The sequence below is a fragment of the Triplophysa dalaica genome, chromosome 22 (genome assembly GCF_015846415.1).
Source record: "Triplophysa dalaica isolate WHDGS20190420 chromosome 22, ASM1584641v1, whole genome shotgun sequence".
In the NCBI taxonomy this organism is placed as follows: domain Eukaryota; kingdom Metazoa; phylum Chordata; class Actinopteri; order Cypriniformes; family Nemacheilidae; genus Triplophysa; species Triplophysa dalaica.
In genome coordinates this window covers 13,187,838-13,205,108 of record NC_079563.1, presented here as the reverse complement: position 1 = coordinate 13,205,108, position 17,271 = coordinate 13,187,838, and the positions used below count along the sequence as shown (strand labels likewise).

At 37.1% G+C, this 17,271-nt stretch overlaps 2 protein-coding genes and 1 long non-coding RNA gene across 25 annotated transcripts in view; 2 read left to right on the top strand and 1 right to left on the bottom strand.

Annotated features, from left to right (window-relative positions):
- Nucleotides 1–1,804: 1,804 nt before the first annotated feature.
- On the top strand, nucleotides 1,805–2,856 carry LOC130412196 (uncharacterized). Its single transcript, XR_008905163.1, has 5 exons — nucleotides 1,805–1,914; nucleotides 2,107–2,181; nucleotides 2,289–2,349; nucleotides 2,431–2,505; nucleotides 2,660–2,856. It is a non-coding gene; the product is annotated as an uncharacterized LOC130412196 (long non-coding RNA).
- A 1,254-nt stretch (nucleotides 2,857–4,110) lies between these two features.
- Nucleotides 4,111–6,641, top strand: LOC130412054 (neural cell adhesion molecule 1-like). The gene is made up of 7 exons (XM_056737163.1): nucleotides 4,111–4,276; nucleotides 4,389–4,670; nucleotides 4,856–5,002; nucleotides 5,401–5,439; nucleotides 5,549–5,581; nucleotides 5,672–5,703; nucleotides 5,867–6,641. Exons 2-7 carry the CDS (start codon nucleotides 4,484–4,486, stop codon nucleotides 5,930–5,932), a joined length of 504 nt encoding a protein of 167 aa, XP_056593141.1. The 5' UTR covers nucleotides 4,111–4,276; nucleotides 4,389–4,483; the 3' UTR covers nucleotides 5,933–6,641.
- A 749-nt stretch (nucleotides 6,642–7,390) lies between these two features.
- Nucleotides 7,391–17,271, bottom strand: part of dlg2 (discs, large homolog 2 (Drosophila)) — a 192,135-nt gene continuing 182,254 nt past the window's right edge. For 17 of the 23 annotated variants that reach the window (XM_056735915.1, XM_056735917.1, XM_056735916.1 and 14 more), the window contains 7 exons: nucleotides 17,091–17,190; nucleotides 13,878–13,928; nucleotides 13,663–13,764; nucleotides 11,243–11,415; nucleotides 11,028–11,137; nucleotides 10,840–10,931; nucleotides 7,391–10,195 (listed from right to left, as the gene is read on the bottom strand). In XM_056735915.1, coding sequence (XP_056591893.1) covers nucleotides 10,089–10,195; nucleotides 10,840–10,931; nucleotides 11,028–11,137; nucleotides 11,243–11,415; nucleotides 13,663–13,764; nucleotides 13,878–13,928; nucleotides 17,091–17,190 — 735 coding nt within the window. In that variant the 3' untranslated portion in view covers nucleotides 7,391–10,088. Of the gene's footprint in view, nucleotides 10,196–10,839; nucleotides 10,932–11,027; nucleotides 11,138–11,242; nucleotides 11,416–13,662; nucleotides 13,765–13,877; nucleotides 13,929–16,773; nucleotides 16,820–17,090; nucleotides 17,191–17,271 lie in introns of those variants that run through there. The other 6 variants (XM_056735918.1, XM_056735921.1, XM_056735927.1 and 3 more) reach the window with 2 other exon arrangements.

The window sequence follows — 17,271 nt, the reverse complement described above, 5'->3', positions numbered from 1 at the left end:
GCTTAGAGAATTCGAAAAAAACAATTATTTCAAGCCAAACTGTACACATTTCAATCAAAACGCATTACTTTGAACTTTAACTGAAACGTTCTCTGGCTTGCACATAGATCCATTCTGATATGGCCGGATGTCCTCTGGAGTTGGTAGCCTGCTGTCAGCAATAGCATTGCTGGGTAAGGGTGAGCTGGTGGAAGCAGAAGCATAACTGGGCATGCTAGACAGAGCAGAGTTGGTACTGGGGCCTGGCAGGGTTCTGAATGGGGCGATCTGTGACCTAGGATGGTGTAAACTTGGTTTCCAGAAATACATCTCTGTTGTAAGATTGAACCCCGGCCACCCTAAAGCTAACCTGAATGTTCAGGGGGTTGCAGCCAGAGGATAGGCATTTGCCACAAACCCAGGAATGTCATAAATTGACATCGTCCTCCCTGGGATGTTCCTCATCCAGGAATCACAAGCGCTTTTGATGTGCCTCTTTAGTGGCCCGTAGACAGACCTGTCTTATGGTTGGAGCCGATCTGGGCAGTGGGGTGGGAATGACAGCATGATGATGCCATTTTCTTTTGCATAATTGAGTCCATCAATGGACAGATGAGACTCGTGGTTGTCCAAAAGGAAACAGGGCTTCTCGTTTGAGCACTTTGTATGTTCACTGAAATGTTTCAGGAGGTCAACAAAGTGCGTGTCTTTCATCCATCCAGAGGAATTTGCCCCTTCTTTGCTGCCAGGTGGCCCATTGATCAGGAAATGTCTAAAATGTCTATATATATTTGTACTGGGGCAAGTTGTCAGATGTGACGACTTGCCCCAAAATCATTGAGACAACTTGCCCCAAACTGACATGTGTGGTAATGTTGGCTAAATCTTAAGGTTAGCTCAACATAGCACGTCACCTAAAGTATCAAAAGACACGTTAATGTCTCCTCTATTTTGTGCAAGATAATAATTTTTATCATTCATATCTAACAAAGTTTTATTGCATAAAATTTAAAGTGCAAATTTTTTACTTTTTGAGCAGAAAAATAATAAGATTGTGCTAATATCAGATTAGAGCGATCTTGACCAAATGTGAACAGGAAATTGACTATAGAATAAGAAGTCACACAAAGTGGCTATTTGATTTTTGAGATAGAGCCTCTAGTGTTGGAGTAATGAACAGTGTGACAACTTACCCGTGTGACAACTTACCCCGCTCTCCCCTAATGTTGATTCTGATGAACTCCAGCTCATAATCTTTACATGAGACATAACAAAATGTAAGAACAAAACAAAGCAAAATAAAATAACAAAACAAATATTTCAAATAACAGACATTATGTGACTCATAAATAAAAATTAGCTTCTATAAAATCCAAAAATTACACAACGAATCCATGGTCATTTCTTTTAAAATGACAATAAAACGGTAAAATTTTAAAACCATAAACTAAACAGATACTTTACCAGTGTTGGTAAACTATTGTCTAGTTTGCTGAAATGGAAGTGAAAGTTTGATTCACGACGCATGTGACAACAGGGTTAAAATGCTAATTATGATGGCAATTTCTGTTTTGTGTGCTACTATGCCCTAGTAGCTGCTTGTCTTATTAATTTAAACTTCGAGCCGATTTCATACGATAAAGATATTACAGTTAATATGCAGTTATTATGGTTATTAAAATCGAGTAAATATAACGCTAAATGCACTCTTCGCGTACATTAGTTTATTATTAGATAAAGAATGAATGGATTGAAGTTTGACAAGTGTTTATCCTAACAGCAGAGAAAAATAGAGCCACCTGGTTCTCGTGGTACTAAAGAAAACGAGGATGATGATAAAGAGGAGGAGGATGATGACGACGAAGATGATGATGATGATTCTGATGATACAGAGTCTGATGAAGAGGAAGGGGAGCCTGGATCTGCTCCAGAAGGGTAGGACAGCTTGTTTGAGATAGAACTGCTACTATCTTACAGTTCAATGTCATATACTTATCAGATTGTTTGCTGCATAAAGAGTTGGAACTATAAGTCATGTACATTAGATACAAGTACGAGCTAAGAGCAATTACGTTCAACTTTAGTTAAATTAAAAATGGGAGCGTATGTGTGCTTGATTTCTCACAGCGCATATGATCCAGCCGACTATGATCATCTTCCTGTAACAGCAGAGATTAAAGAGCTGTTTCAGTACATCACACGGTGAGCAGATGGCACACCACAACTTCACACCTCTAACATTTTTATCCGGACAAGCACGAAGCTGGAAATTTGCTAAAATGTACCCAGTGTTTCCGTCCGTTCACCAGGTGAATCTGCCCACAGCAGATATTGACTGTAGTTTGGCAGAGTATGTCGACATTATTTGTGGTAAGTTGTTTCATTGTATATTTGTTACTTTTACGTGTTTATTGCTTGTGTATCTTTTTTATTGAATGTGTTACCTCTTAGGGAGATTGGACTAAGAACCGAATTCACTAGCTCCATGTCCTGTTCACACTCTACTCTGAATTCAAAAATTTGCAGGTTAGACGATAAAATGTTATAAATATGTTTCAGATCCTATAAAGTATCATTATTATATTATTAGTAAAACAAATGGTTTAAAACGTTTTAAGTTTTTGTCTTTTTAATGTTTAACCGGTTTTATTATTGTTGGTCTTATTGTTTTTCCCTCTAGCACTTTAAATCTGTAGAAGGCCAGAAGTCTGACACGCCATCTGCTTCACATACAGCCACGGCTGAATTAGAAAGACTCACTTTGGACTGAATTGACTGTCATGATATTTTGAGCATGGTCTATTTCTTACATCCTGTTTTGTTGTTGTGTCAAGAGCTGTGTTTTGTTCTATAAGCCCATGTTTCTTTATATTGTATAGATTCTCCTTATCTTTGGTTATATGAAGTAACAACACATGTCTTAAAAGCAAATATATTTGCAGGGTTTTAAATATGTTTAATAAAGACTTATTTACGTCAAATAAATAATTACATGTGTCGGCTTATATGTCCACCTCTTGTTGCTTTTGCAACATATTAACAAATATATTCGCCATTTAACTTCTAGACCTCTGTCATACTGATACAATTCAATATCCCAACACAAGCTTTCTAACAATTGTGGCCAGTCCAGTGTCTATTGCATTTTAACTAAATCAAACATCAATGTGGAAGACTGACAGCATGACAAGACACACAATATATATATATATTTTTGAAGGTTTTGAACGTTTCCTGAAAGCATACAAATATAAGTGTGGTATAGCTTAGTAGTGAATATGAAGTTTTTTAATTTCCTGCAAATAAATGCAAATAGAAACTATATTTTTACTTTAAATTTGATAAACATGTTGTTAGTAGTTCACAGAATGCAACAAACTAACTACCTAAACACATACCTATAAAATGTAAATTAATTAAATTAGTAAAATCTGTCACTGAAATGGTCTCTTTTCCGCAGCTGTATATTAATATTGAGATGATCTTAATAAGAATATGAATAGGCCTCCCCTCACCTCTGTCCTGCCCCTTTTATAAAATGTTTCCCTATTATGGTTTGAAGTGGTTATTGATTCTGGGGCAACAGTTTAAATTGTTAGAGTACGAGTGGAGTGCATCATAAGTAGACCATAGATGCTTTTATGGTGCTTTTGGTTTTATTAATAATAACCAATGATGGTAAAATTTTATTTAGTTGGATAAGAACAAAAATACAGTCTTGAGTCACAATGCCTGGAAGTAACATTTATCTATGGCTGTTTCTTTTCGCTGGTTTTGGTGAGTGTGGTTGATCATTTTTCATTTGCTTTTTGTGTTCTTTTAACTATTAATGCATTTGTTACTAAGATCAGAAAATGATTTGAAATAGGTGGATATAATGTACATATCGTGTTTACACAGTTTTCAATGTTTAAATATTTATGTTTTTCTTGTATAATGAGATAAACATTTGATTTCACAGCAAGAGATCTGTTGGCAGTCACAGTCCAGACGGGTTTATACAATCGAGTTGAGCTGAGAGGAGAAAAACTTGGTCAGCAAACTGTTGATTCCTTGAATGAAGTGGAATGGACCCATCTGAAAAATCTGAACAAAACATGTCTTTGTCTTAAATTTCTTAAACAAAACAGTTCACAAATAGTTTACAGCCAATGCTGTGGTAAAGCTCATTTCGATTTAAACAATAACAGCCTCATTTTGGAGAATGTGACAGCGCAGGTTGAAGGAGTATTCAAGGAAACTATTATTACAAATAATTCTTCCACAAAAAGCTTCAAATTTGTATTAAATATTTTACGTAAGTCAAAAATATAATTCCTTGGTAATTTCCTCATTGATCTTCTTGCTGTTCATTAATTTTGTTCTCATTGCTGTTTATTCATCTTGTTTATAACGCATTTTACTTTAAGACCCATTAAATGCAACAGGAATTGTTGTCTCCTGGAGTGTCAACAACACATTTGTGTCTCTCACGTGTAAAGTGCGCGGAACGCATACCAATATAATGTGGAAGAGAGAAGATTCTCCAATTCAAAGGGACAACAGACACTCATTCAGTGAAAACAACCAGACTCTACACATCAGCCATATAACCAGTTCAGATGATGGAAAATACAGTTGTGTGGCAACAAATTCAATTGGAAAATCAGAAACACAAACGCACATTACCAGTGAGGAAGTTTTCACATACGGTGAGTGTCGTATTGTATTTAAAAGACCAGGAACAAAACTTAATGTTCATATTTTATCCAAATAAACAACCCAGCATTTACAGAATGTGCTATAAATAGAGATTATTTCAGGAAAAGTTGCATCGATATCAAGATTGTGCAGAGGAAAAGTGTTATGCAAAGTTCTCCTCTGTTTTTCTGTCAAGGTGAAAACACAACATTTTACCAAGAACATGATGCTAACAGCAAACAACATCAGGCTATCCAGACTTTACTTTGGAGAGGACTCGCATTCATAGGCATTTTGGGACTGTGTGTTATTGTGTTCTATGGCATAAACAAATATTGTCACAGTAAGATTGACTTCTTACACAATTAAGTTATGAATTTGTGAGGCCTAGACTTTAGAGAGTCGGACTCGTAGACAGAAGGTCACTGGCTCGATTCTCAGTGCCAGCAGCTATCACTGCAACGACTGATGTGGCCTTGAGCAAGGCACCTAACTGCCGTTTGCTCTCCGGGCACTTCAGTGATAGCTACCCACTGCTCCAGGTGTGTGTTTTCACAACTTGCAGAGCCTGTGTTCACCACTCACTGGATGGGTTAAATGCAGAGATCACATTATGGTTATTGATCATCATAACTGACAAATAGGTCATTTTCATTATTCGAAAATCACATTCATTTAGACTTTTGTTTTATACATCTTAGTATCATATAATCTCTACAGTTCAGTTTTAAATGTTTTCAGGTCAAGTTCACAGAGGAAAACAAGACAGGAATACAAGAGGTAAAAACTCTTTAGTCTACATATTCTTTATATCTATGACAATTACTGCTTAATCTATCATGTACATAGTTAGTAAATGCATTGTGCGATGTTGTGAATTGTGTTGTAGGTCACAGAAGAGTAAATAACAGAACTACAGAAGGTATGTAATTATTAGCCAACAGTCCAAAAAATAACAATATGCTATGAATTATGTTCTAATACAATCTCACATGTACAATATTCTTCACAGAGGATGTTGACATTAGTCTTGGAATTTATCAGGTAGGCCTAATTGACAAAGGTCATAAAGAGACAAGCTATTGCAATTAATGAATTATTCATTCATTTAATAATAATAATTATTATTAATTTGTAATTATTTTAGAATTGTTACTTAAATTAATATAAATAATAGCATATGTCCACTTTACTATTTCTGTTTTAGGAAGTACCTGGCACTGAGGTGTATCACTGCGGAGGAATAACAGCTGATAAGATGAATATTCATTGATTCGTGTCTGATGCAACCAAGAACATCAACAACTAATTTAAAACTGAGCAAAATAAATGTAAAACTTTGTTTAAGATATCATACTTGACCGCTAAGTGACCGCATAAGAACCATTGTGTTTCCTCTTGAATTTGCTGCTTCCTGTGTACGTCATGGTACTGTGGTCTTGTGATAATGTCATAAAAACACTTTGGCTTTTAAAGTCACATTTAATAGGCATCGTCACTGCAACCCATTGATGAATATTATACACATTAGATAAATGACTTATGTCATTCAGGGTAATTGGGAGAGCAAACGGTGGTTTGTCCTGCATGTCAACCTTTGTTGAAGGTCCTGTACATCAATGAAATGACTTGTCAAGAAGTCAGGGACAGTTTAATTGCTGTTAAAAGGCAAGACTACATGTCAGTGAAGTGACTTTGACGGATGTTTTTAATCTTTCTAAATGGACAGAACATCTGAGTGAGAATCATTACATGTGCAGATAGGCTAGACTTTGTAATGCATAACCGGTTTTCTGACATGTTTTTTCAAAGATTTATTTTTTCCAAGTTGATGTGTCAACAGTCGTGTTGTGTAAGTAATGATACTTAACAGTGTATAGATTTTCCATATCTTAATGATGTGTAACACTGCATGTCTTTAAATACATTACAACCTTGCTAATACTATACTTCTGTTTTATTACTGCATATTAATAAAGACTTATTTCCTCAAACTGTATGCTGTAAATACATTAATAAGATATGATTCAAACATTAAAACGTCATCTTAAAAGATGATGTTCAACATTAGGTTCAACTGATTACATTCATAAGTTCAACTCTATGATCACAGCATTTCTCGAGTTAAAAGCTCAATAGAAAGATATATCCTTTAATTTATTTTTTGGTCTTCTGGTATATAATACAATCTCACTTTGCAAGATACTTCACAGGGGTTGTTGACATTTACCTTGGATATGATCAGGTAATGGAAAATTATTATTAAGTTAAATCTAAAGTTGTTATTATTAATATTAGATATCTTCCTCAACCACTAGATGGCAGCAAAGCCACCAATGCGTTTCCTCTCTTGAACTTGCCACTTGCTGTTCATAAGAAACACTTAAAAAGTCACACTTTGATATTTAAGATGTTCTATACTTTCTGTACTGAAGACAGTTCAGAGCAGTTTAAAACAGACTCAAAACATATCAAGAATGTATGTGCAAGTTTTTTACCAGTTCTTTACATTTGTAGAGATGGATGTCAGCTGCTTAAGCAATTTATTAGGACTGCTCAAAGCAACCAGGAGTACAGTTTGCTACATGATGCAAAGTATTGTTTTCCCTTAGTACGCAATAAGATGAAAATAAAACTACTTCCATTTAACAGACACGTGAGTGTCACCTTAGTAAAGTGTGCTTGAAATCTTTTCACCAATCAAATGCTCAGAAACATATCTACAAACATGTGAGTGTTTCATAATTTAACTTTAATTTCCAGTGACGTATAAACAGAGCAGTTTGGGGACAGTGTTATTCAAGATCTCCTCCTTTTCCACTACATAAGTGCAAACAGACAATTATATACAAAATTGCACACCGTCATCTGGGGATTCATGAAAAATAAATAAATAACATGGAACATAATTAGCATCCTCATTTTCGGGATGAACAGATCACAGAAAAACTCCAAAACAAAGGCAAAGATGCGATGTAGTTGTCAGGAATAAAACACCGGAGATTTGTGTGATAATCAGATCCAAAAGGTTTATATCTGTGATAAAGCCCTATTTGGCAACCCTGAGACAAAAACAACCCAATTCAGCCGCGTTCGACTAGGCTGAACATTCACTTGGAATTAATGGACTAAATCACGCTATGAGCACCAGAAGGCTCCAGCAAGCCTTTTAGAAGTGCATACAATCCGCAGGGTTTAGATTTTCTTTTGTTTAAGTCACTGCACCAGTTTTTGGGCCACTCAATGCAGATTTACAGATTAACTCAAATAATAAAACTAAGGTAGATTTTAATGTTAATAATTCGACTGAAGGGCACCCCAAATTGCGTGCGTTGCGTTCACAATCCGCCGTGAGTATTCCCAACTACATTTTATAAAATGATATGCTACAGATGATATAACAATCACATCAAAGGAAAGACAATGTCTATGTGTGTAAAAGAACGAAACAAACTTTAAATGACCGAATCATGAATATATTCTGATAGTCACTTTTTTTCATAATATACACATCATCTTTTGTTATTCCAAGAAATTTCATATTATACTATGAAGAGCTCACTGTGATATCCAGTTTCCTCCTTCTTCTGAAATTCCCCCTCTGTGTTAACCATCTGGTTGAACACAATCTGTGAATAATTTCCCAAATGTACAAAAGTGCTCAGTCTTCAAGAAAGCGTAAAAAATGTCTATCTGGCCATAAAAGTCTCTTCCCCTTTTTAAGGCAAGTGGCGACCAGTAGGTCAAAAGACTCTTGCCACACAACCGCTCTGTAACATCTCCAATAAATATTGCAACAAATTCCCCCACATTTTTTTATAGGTAATCAGAGTTAATGGCTTTTGGCATCTGTAGTTTCGAGAACTTTTCTATTAATGCAGAAGGACAGGTGTGTCTCTCAACTACACATGGAAACGACACAAACTACATGTATGCGATGCAAATGTGTGGGCAGGAAGCCAAGTTCATTTTCAAAAGCATGCCGAAAATAAGGACCAAATGATATAGAAAGATCATTATAGTACATGTACTTAACTATTTTGCAGACTCAGTCCCCCCTCTTCTCTTTGAGCTGTAGTTGAGGTACTGTAAACACTTGGAAGAGTTCTTGAGGGAGTACGAGTACTTCTGTCTCAAAAACAGAACAGCTGGGCACCGCTCAAGAATGAATTCACAAAGTTCAAGCTCTTTCCTGTTTTCCAGACTTTAAAAAGGTAAAACACTCAATTTCAAGTGTTGAATCTGCAACCAATTATAAAGTTGTGTAAGTTTCAGGAATTTAAAGTTGTTCAACCAAAACTGAAAATTCTGTCATTATTCCCTCAACCTCTTGTCATTTCAAACCTCTTTGACTTTTTTTCTTCTGCAGAACACAAAAGAAGACATTTTGAGTAATGTTTTTAACTGGCACCCATTCACTTTCATTGGTAACTTGCAATAGAGGTCAATAGGGACTGATTTTGGTCACATTCTTCAATATATCTTCTTTTGTGTTTTGTAAAAGAAAGAAAGTCATACAGGTCTAAAATGACAAGAAGGTGAGTAAACAATGACAGAAATTTTATTTTTGGGTGAACCACTCCTTTAAGAAGCTTGTTTAGAATCTTATTGTGCAGAAAAGGAGTGGGACGTTTTTGCTCATGCACGCATTACTTCTCAACCTTCTCACGAATCTCTATCCTAAGCAACACAACAGCGACGCAACACTCATGACAAACCAGTTAAATCTCTTTTCCAAAATGATTCTTTTTAGACAAAGTTATATATCATCTTTATAAATATTTTCTGAGCTGTTGTGTCCTCTTTCAATATAAATAGCAAAATATAGTGTCATTTCCTATAGCTACTTGAATCCCTTTCACCATTTATTCTAAATCAAGACCCCCAAGGGTCCGTTGGAAATGTACATAAAACAACAAATAAAGCAGATATCTGTACAAAAAAAGAACATAATACAAAATATACCACAACCAGCACATGTTAGCCACAGGAGTGCATAGATGCTGAGTTAATAAAATGAAGCTGGGAAACCTTATGAACTTATTGGGTGGAAATGATGAAGGTTGATATCAATACCGTTTTGTTTTCGTTTTGGAGGTGATGGTTGTAGATAATCTGGTCCTTTCATACAAAAGATTGTTTAAAGAGCTAATCCGTTTAAACGCTAACCAATAAATATACAAACAGAGAATCGACTTCTTTAGTTAAGACCAAAAATGCTTCTAACACTTTGTGGTGTACATTCAGGAACATTCATATTGAAAGTGAAAAAAGCAACGTAACAAAACAAACAAACAAACGAACAAATAAAATTACCGTAAGATTTAACAATAAACATTGCCATAATAATAATAATTTATATTATGTTACAAATTACTCCTATGTTGTTTTTTTGCAGTCCAAGGTCCCTGCCAGGGGCAAGGTGATTTTTATAGTTTTTCTTTAGAGGGAATCCAGATGTAAGGTCCGGACTGTTCCTCTATCACCATCTTACACTGGTTATAAACGTCCTCTAGTGTTTCCCCTTGAACGAGCGCTGAAGACAAAAGAGACAAAGAGGGAGATATTAATAGATTGACGGCAAATTTTGCATTGCTTTGCCCCACAAGAGGTACAAAACCCTGGTGACAGTTTCATAATGATAATTTTTTCGAGTTTAATGGATCATTAGCCATAAGACATGTGGCTTTTACCCAGCAACAGACTTACTCACTAACAGGCAGGATCTTTGTATTCTTTACAGAACAATGCAGCGTCTCTTAAAACACTTATTAAGAAAGATTCTTCTTATATTAAAGTATGCTGCATTATGTAAAGCAACAGTCTGCTTAAGAAGCGCTCCAAAATCAAACCTAAAACAATAGCATATCAACGCTGGTTCATAATGTCCCCAAATAAATCATTATCTTGTCGAGCGGTATTTCATATTCATTCCATACAGACTGTCGAGGGTCACGCTAATACATATTTCAACAGCAAGTTTCCGCCTTTCACTCAGGGGACCAAATCAACTTAGTGGTTCTGCTGTCAGACATGATGGATGTAACAGGCTTCAGCGGTCGGCCTCCGAGGTAATGCATATGCAGCAGGCTATCTCAATATGTAAATGAGACCAGCCTCCGAGCATATAGGCGTCGCTGAGGTCCTCCGGATAGATTAGCAACTTCACTTTCCACTTACCTGTGAAGTATTCGGCAAACTCCTGTTCCAGTTTCAGGGCCCGGTCGTATGTCTTTTTGGCTTGCTCCTCCGTCAACCTCTTATTCATCTCCCTAAAACAAAACAGGTTAAATATCCGTCAGATCTCCATTCGCACTGAATTCAGTATTGAATCCGGATTGAGATTCGACGCATGTGTGTAGACTTACATTAAAGTCTCAATGGATCTAGGCTTTATGAAGATAGCAATGGGGTAGAGATGTGCTACTTGTAGCCGTTTTATGGCATTTCCAGACACGTCAAGTATGCAGTGCTTCCCCTAGAAAGGCAAAAACACTAGCATACATTCTTGCAATCCGACAATAATAATTGACTGGGAATCAAATCAGTGGGAGCTAGTGAACAACCATGTTTGACCACTGACCCTCTCAGCCACGTATTTCACAGACATGACGCTGGTTCCGTACAGATTGTCGTTGTACTGTCCGGCCTCGATGAACTTGTGCTCTTGGATGTCTTTCTCCATCTGCTCTCGTGAGGTCACGAAGTGATAATCTCTGCTGTCCACTTCATAATCCCGCTTGGGTCTGGTTGTATCTGAGATTGGTTAAAATAGTCCAGGTATTAAAATTATGGGATTTCAAGACACTGAAACATCCAGAGTAATGGAAGTTTACATGGAAACATAGTCAGAGGCTTCTACTGTACTTTAACTGGGGCGATGTACAGTACAGCATCTGAGATCTAAGAAGGATTGTGGAGACGTCTACAGACTACATGAACTGTATCTAACAGGTATGGACTGATGCTATAACATGTCATATCTCGTTCATTGCAGACTAATACTGTCACTTACCTTCGGGCCCTGAACTGTAAGCCGCTTTTTAAAATGATGAAAATAAACACAAGATGGTTAAATTAAAACTGAAACGCAAACAATGAACAAATAAATTAAAGATGGAAGGAATGAGAGGCGTTGATATACATCTGAAGGAAAGCCAAGCTTTGTCATTTCTTTAAGGGTGTGACATGTGGCTTTAAAACCTTTTGAAGTACATGTTTATTATCCGTCATTGAAAACAAAAGTTAGGGTACTTATTTTCTGCTGCTGCTACGAAGACAGAAATCATGTCTGCCCGAGAAGGTAACCATAGCAACAATAGGCTGAATGAACACATTTCATTCATTCTAGATGGCAGGACAAAAAATAGACACCAGGGATATAGACACTTTATCAAGGATTTGCCAAAAAATTGAATAGCACATTATATCACAAAATTGTGTTTTGTTTAGTCTTTCACATCATTGCAAACACGTTATAGTTTGTAGGTAAAAAAAAAAAAAAAGGACATTTTAATAAATGGATTATGTAAGGCCCACCACCACCTTACACATGGGGATGGATGGTTGGATGGATGAAAATAATGGAAGAACCTTACATCATCCAAGGTTTGCTCCAACATGTATAACTTTTGGATATTAATTTCTAAAAAATCACTAATGAAGGGACCCAGAGATTGTTCACAACATACCGGTATTAACAATAACCGTTATGTTAAAACCACAACTATTGATATTGTATTCTTTCTACACATATTGTAATATCGTAAACTTTCACCACCCACTTCAAACTTTGCCTTAAAGTCTCAGTGAAATTAAAGTTTACAATGGCTATTTTCTCATGAAATATTGTAGCGTTTATTGTAAATAGTTGATCAATGTGGGTCATTTTCTTTTTAAAATTGTTGTGCACTCATAATCTGAAAATGCACTTCTGTCCTGCTATGACTATACATTTTAAAGTCCCAGTGAAATTAAAAATGACAATTCCTTTTTTTCATGAAATATTGAAGGGATTAAAGTAAATAGCTTATCAATGTGGGTCATTTTCTTTAAAAAATTAATGTACGCTCATGATCTTCAGTTAAAATCTGAAGATTTTACTGAATTGTGACTCTCCATCTTAAATGACATAAATTAGACCGTTAACTCCTCCCCTTCACCTGTCAGTCTGCTGCCAGTTTCATTTCACTTCTGTTTTTACACTTATTTAAAACTAATTCGCAGTTCACTCTGAAATGTGTCCGAATAGGGAAGTAAAAACGATTGCAACTTCCGGTTCACGGGGACTTTAAATGACGTATGTTGGACGTCTTGGGCGGAGCATCCGTTAACTCCTCCCCTTCAACTGTCAGTCTGTTGCCAGTTCCGTTTCAAAATGCAACGGCTGTTTTAATACTTCCAATCAAATCGCAGAGAAAGACAAAGGCCAAGCCCACTCTTTTTCTAATTCAATAGGGAAGTAAAAACAATCGCAAATTCCATTCACCAGGACTTTAAAAGTCACAATGGTATTTTGAGTGTGATTCATAATAAACCAAACAAACCCAACTGTAAGATTAACTGGTCTTCGTGATAATATCATGATTGGATATTGCGACAGCATGAGCAAACCTTGAAGTGATTAGATTGAGTCACGGCACAATGAAATGAGCATCAGGAAGCCCACAGAGCTCCTGAAGGACAGATTACAACAGACGGTCAAACCACTAAACTTACCGGCTCATCTCTGTGGACCTTCACCAGCACAGCTATCAGCATAAAGACTTAAAAACCCTTAAGACTACTGAATATAATTACAATCCACCATAGCCACATGTCTTTCTAACACACCATTTAAAACCCATGCTGGCATAAGTGAGAATAATTGTTTTATTGCTCTGGTGTTTGGTTTGAGTCAGCCTTAGGTCCATTTGTGCATATTAGGAAAAATAACAACTAATAAATGTAGCATCCACTGAGGACTAGTTGTTCTTGTAATCTAATAAACAGAGTGTTACTCACGTGGAACGCAAGACCCAAACTTGTCCGGGAACTCGGAGATGAGGTCATCGTTGACCCTGTCCTTCATGGGTCCTAAGATTATAACCGGTCTGGCGTAACTGACTATTAAACAGAAGAAAAACACTCACAAACAATTCCTGTGATCTCTAAACTTCTGAGAACGACACTCATCATCAATTCACACCCAGCGTATGAGATAATGGAGAGGCACTTACTTTCTTGTCTAATGACGGGTTCGTATGAGAGGATGACTTCCTCTTGACTTCCTGGCAACAGAACAGAGAAACACACTGAGTGAGTCGAGCTGCTGTGATGGGGCTCAGCTCTCTCCCGCCGACCGAGAGGGCCATGTTTGCTCGCCCTTCACCAAGGTCTCTGCTCTCAAAACGCAGTTTGTAAGTGTAAATGAGTTACCGTGCCTGTAACGGCATTACGTGCTTGTCGACGAGGACATTTGTTTAAAAGAGTGGATGGGGGAAAACAGCTGCAATATTAAGTTAGCCCTCATTTGGGAGATTAAAGGGATGTCGCATTGGAACGTTGATGGACAACAGAAAGGCAATAAAATCACAAATGAGAGTGAACTTGCAGACAGCACCGATTCTAATCGGATATAAAAGTCCAATTATGGGAACGTTGGTCCAAAGTGACGCTAGTTCTGGGGTGGTCTGCACGCTCGGGGACGTGGAGAGCCGGAGGAGGTTATTTTTAGCTCAGGGACGAATAGAGGCATGCTGGCGCAGGAACACGATACGGCTATTATCCATCGATTCAAACCCAACCCTATGCTATTTTGAGCCGGGGTAGCATTTTTCTTGTTGGCAGAGGTAACATTAAACTCCAGAATGAATCATGCATGAATCAGTTTTTGTGTAGTGGACGTCTCATACCTGGAGCAATTTAGATGCAGTGGATGTGATACTGTAGATGACCTTTACTGTGTTATAGCTACTGCAATGAACAGAATGGATGACTATGTCTGTTAAAGCCAGTCCCAAACACATCAAATACACTATGTGAAGTCATTTCTAATTCTATAGACAATGTGAAGCTGACGTCACGCCCTATGTTGCATGTTGCAGTGGCGCCGCCATCTTGGGAGGATCATAGTCCACTGCTATTATTGTTTTGATAAGTACCGTTACTTTTTTGGTTTGATATATGGTGAAATCGAAAGTGAAAGAACCATGGGCTTTTCCTGAACGACTCTGCGTAATGCTATTGCAGTTTTTAACACAACACGACCGGCCTACAATAGTTATAATTTCCTTATCAAACAATAAAAACTAGCAGCCATCCTCCTAAAATGGTGCAACATTTGGCGTGATGTCGATTACCAAGCTCTATTGAAAAGACATCTCGGAGGGTATAAAGCAAGGTAATGTGGGTTTGATTGACGCCTCAGGTTTATGGTGGGGACAGATCTCACTTCATAAACTCTGAGACTTGACAGTTATCTTTGACTCCGACGCAGAACTAGCTTCTACAGAACAGTTGATTTTTTTAATGCAAAATGAATGTAGACTACCTAAGGAATATAAACAATATTTGGTCGATCAATGATAAAGAAAGGAAATTATTTGTAATTCCATTTGGTGATGCTAAGGGTGCAAAAATGACAGTAAAAGCAAATGAGTAAGAAATTTAAATAAAGGACTTTGCAAATATCAATAACAAGCCCACTAATCTTGAGAATAATCATTTTTTGGGCCTTGTTTATTCACCTGCAATGCCCCAATGACTTCCATTGTACCAGCATTTCTGTAAACAACCTTTGCTCATTTTTAAAAACCGGGGGATGATGCTTTTTTGTAGAACTTATCAAAAGGATGTTTTCTTTTCTATCGTTGGAGGATAAAATGTTTTGTTTATTAAGCTTGAAGTTTTAAGTTCGATGGATAAAACTTATCCTCAAATAAATGAATGACGGCATTAATCATAAATGCATTAACAAGCTAGTTAACAAATCCGGTGACAAATCCGTTTACCGGACTAAGAAAAACAAGCATGTCATCTTTCATTATGTTAATAATGGCACTTTATGGCCGTCCAGAAGAGCCTCATGCAATGTGACAATAATATGACGAAACCAAATGTGTCCAAACACAGAGATACAAGTGTCAAGATTATCCAGACAGTCAACTTTAAACCTGCCACAGTTAACAAGACTACAAAACCTGAAAGCTCAACGTTCTGTCTCAACGTTCTCCGGTAAACTGACCTGAAGTTATCACATTTCTCTGTAATAGTCTCTTGAAGCAGCACGTCCTACTTTTTGAGTGTTGAAGATGACTATCAGAGGCTCGACATAAACTGGCAGACTAAGTTGGTTATATTGGACAGAATTAGACTTGAGTTTCATGCATGAAAATAAATTAGACACCGAAGATTTAATTAGAGCGAAAGTATTGAGGATGCCAAAAATAAATCTGCTTAACCCAAAAGGAAATATTCTCTATTCTGAATGATCTATTGTTACTTATATATACATGTGTTTTCTGTAAACAACATGCTCTTCCCGCAATATATGAATTATAGAAATACAATTAATAATACAATCATACAAATACATTAAAATAACATTAAAATGATCTTATTCAGTGAATGTAAAACTACATGTTTTGGCTTAATGCTGTTAATGTGCATACAAAAACAAAGACACCATGTCTCTAAACACTGCAAATACGGCACATAGACACCTGTCGCCTTTATGGATGTCCATTTTAAGTACCGTTTATTGGATTTGTTTATAAAAACGTAGAAATACAATCTGTGGACAGGCACATAATATGAAACATTTTTCTGTGCTAAATATCTTAACCCATAATATTAAAACAACAGATGACACCACAAACTCTTGACATACACACTAAACAATTATTTTTCAATCTCGGGTGACAAACTATCCTCGCACATGTTATATTCATGCAACACTATATCCAAGACGAAAACCTAACAAAAACGTAAAGGGCCGTCAACAAAAACGTTTGAATTGTGACATGCAGACAGACCTCTTCTTCACAGACGTACAGTAACAGAAAGCGACAAACCTGAACTGAAATATAACGTGTGCTTGGAAGAAGGGTATTGGGTCTAATCCTTAACACTTACTCAGCGTCTTTGCTCCATACCCGTCCTCCCCTATTCCAGAGATGTCCTACACCACACAGCCGATCAGAGAGGCAAGGGGGCAGAGAAAGAGAGAGAGGAGGAAAGAGAATAGTAGGGAGAGAGAGGGAGAAAGAGACAGTAAGGTTGGTGGTGGGTGGGTTGTATAGCCAGCAGAAGGAGGATGTAGAACAGAGACGAAACACATGGACTTCCTGAAGCTACCTAAACACACCTGAGCGTCTACCCACCCCGAGGATGCGTGTCTGTGTGAGCGTGCGCCTACGTGTGTGAGTGCACATGCGTTTGTGGCTACTTACGTTCCGAGTCGCTCTCCTCTTGTTCGACGGCATCCTTGTTCTTGTAGAAAGGGAACTTGCGTGAAAAGATGAAGTTCTTTCTACGTTTTTCACTGAATGACTGTGCAGAGAAAGAGCATGGAGCAAACAAAGGGATCTAAACGCAGTCACGATCATGCTGACAAAACAACACAGCGACCGG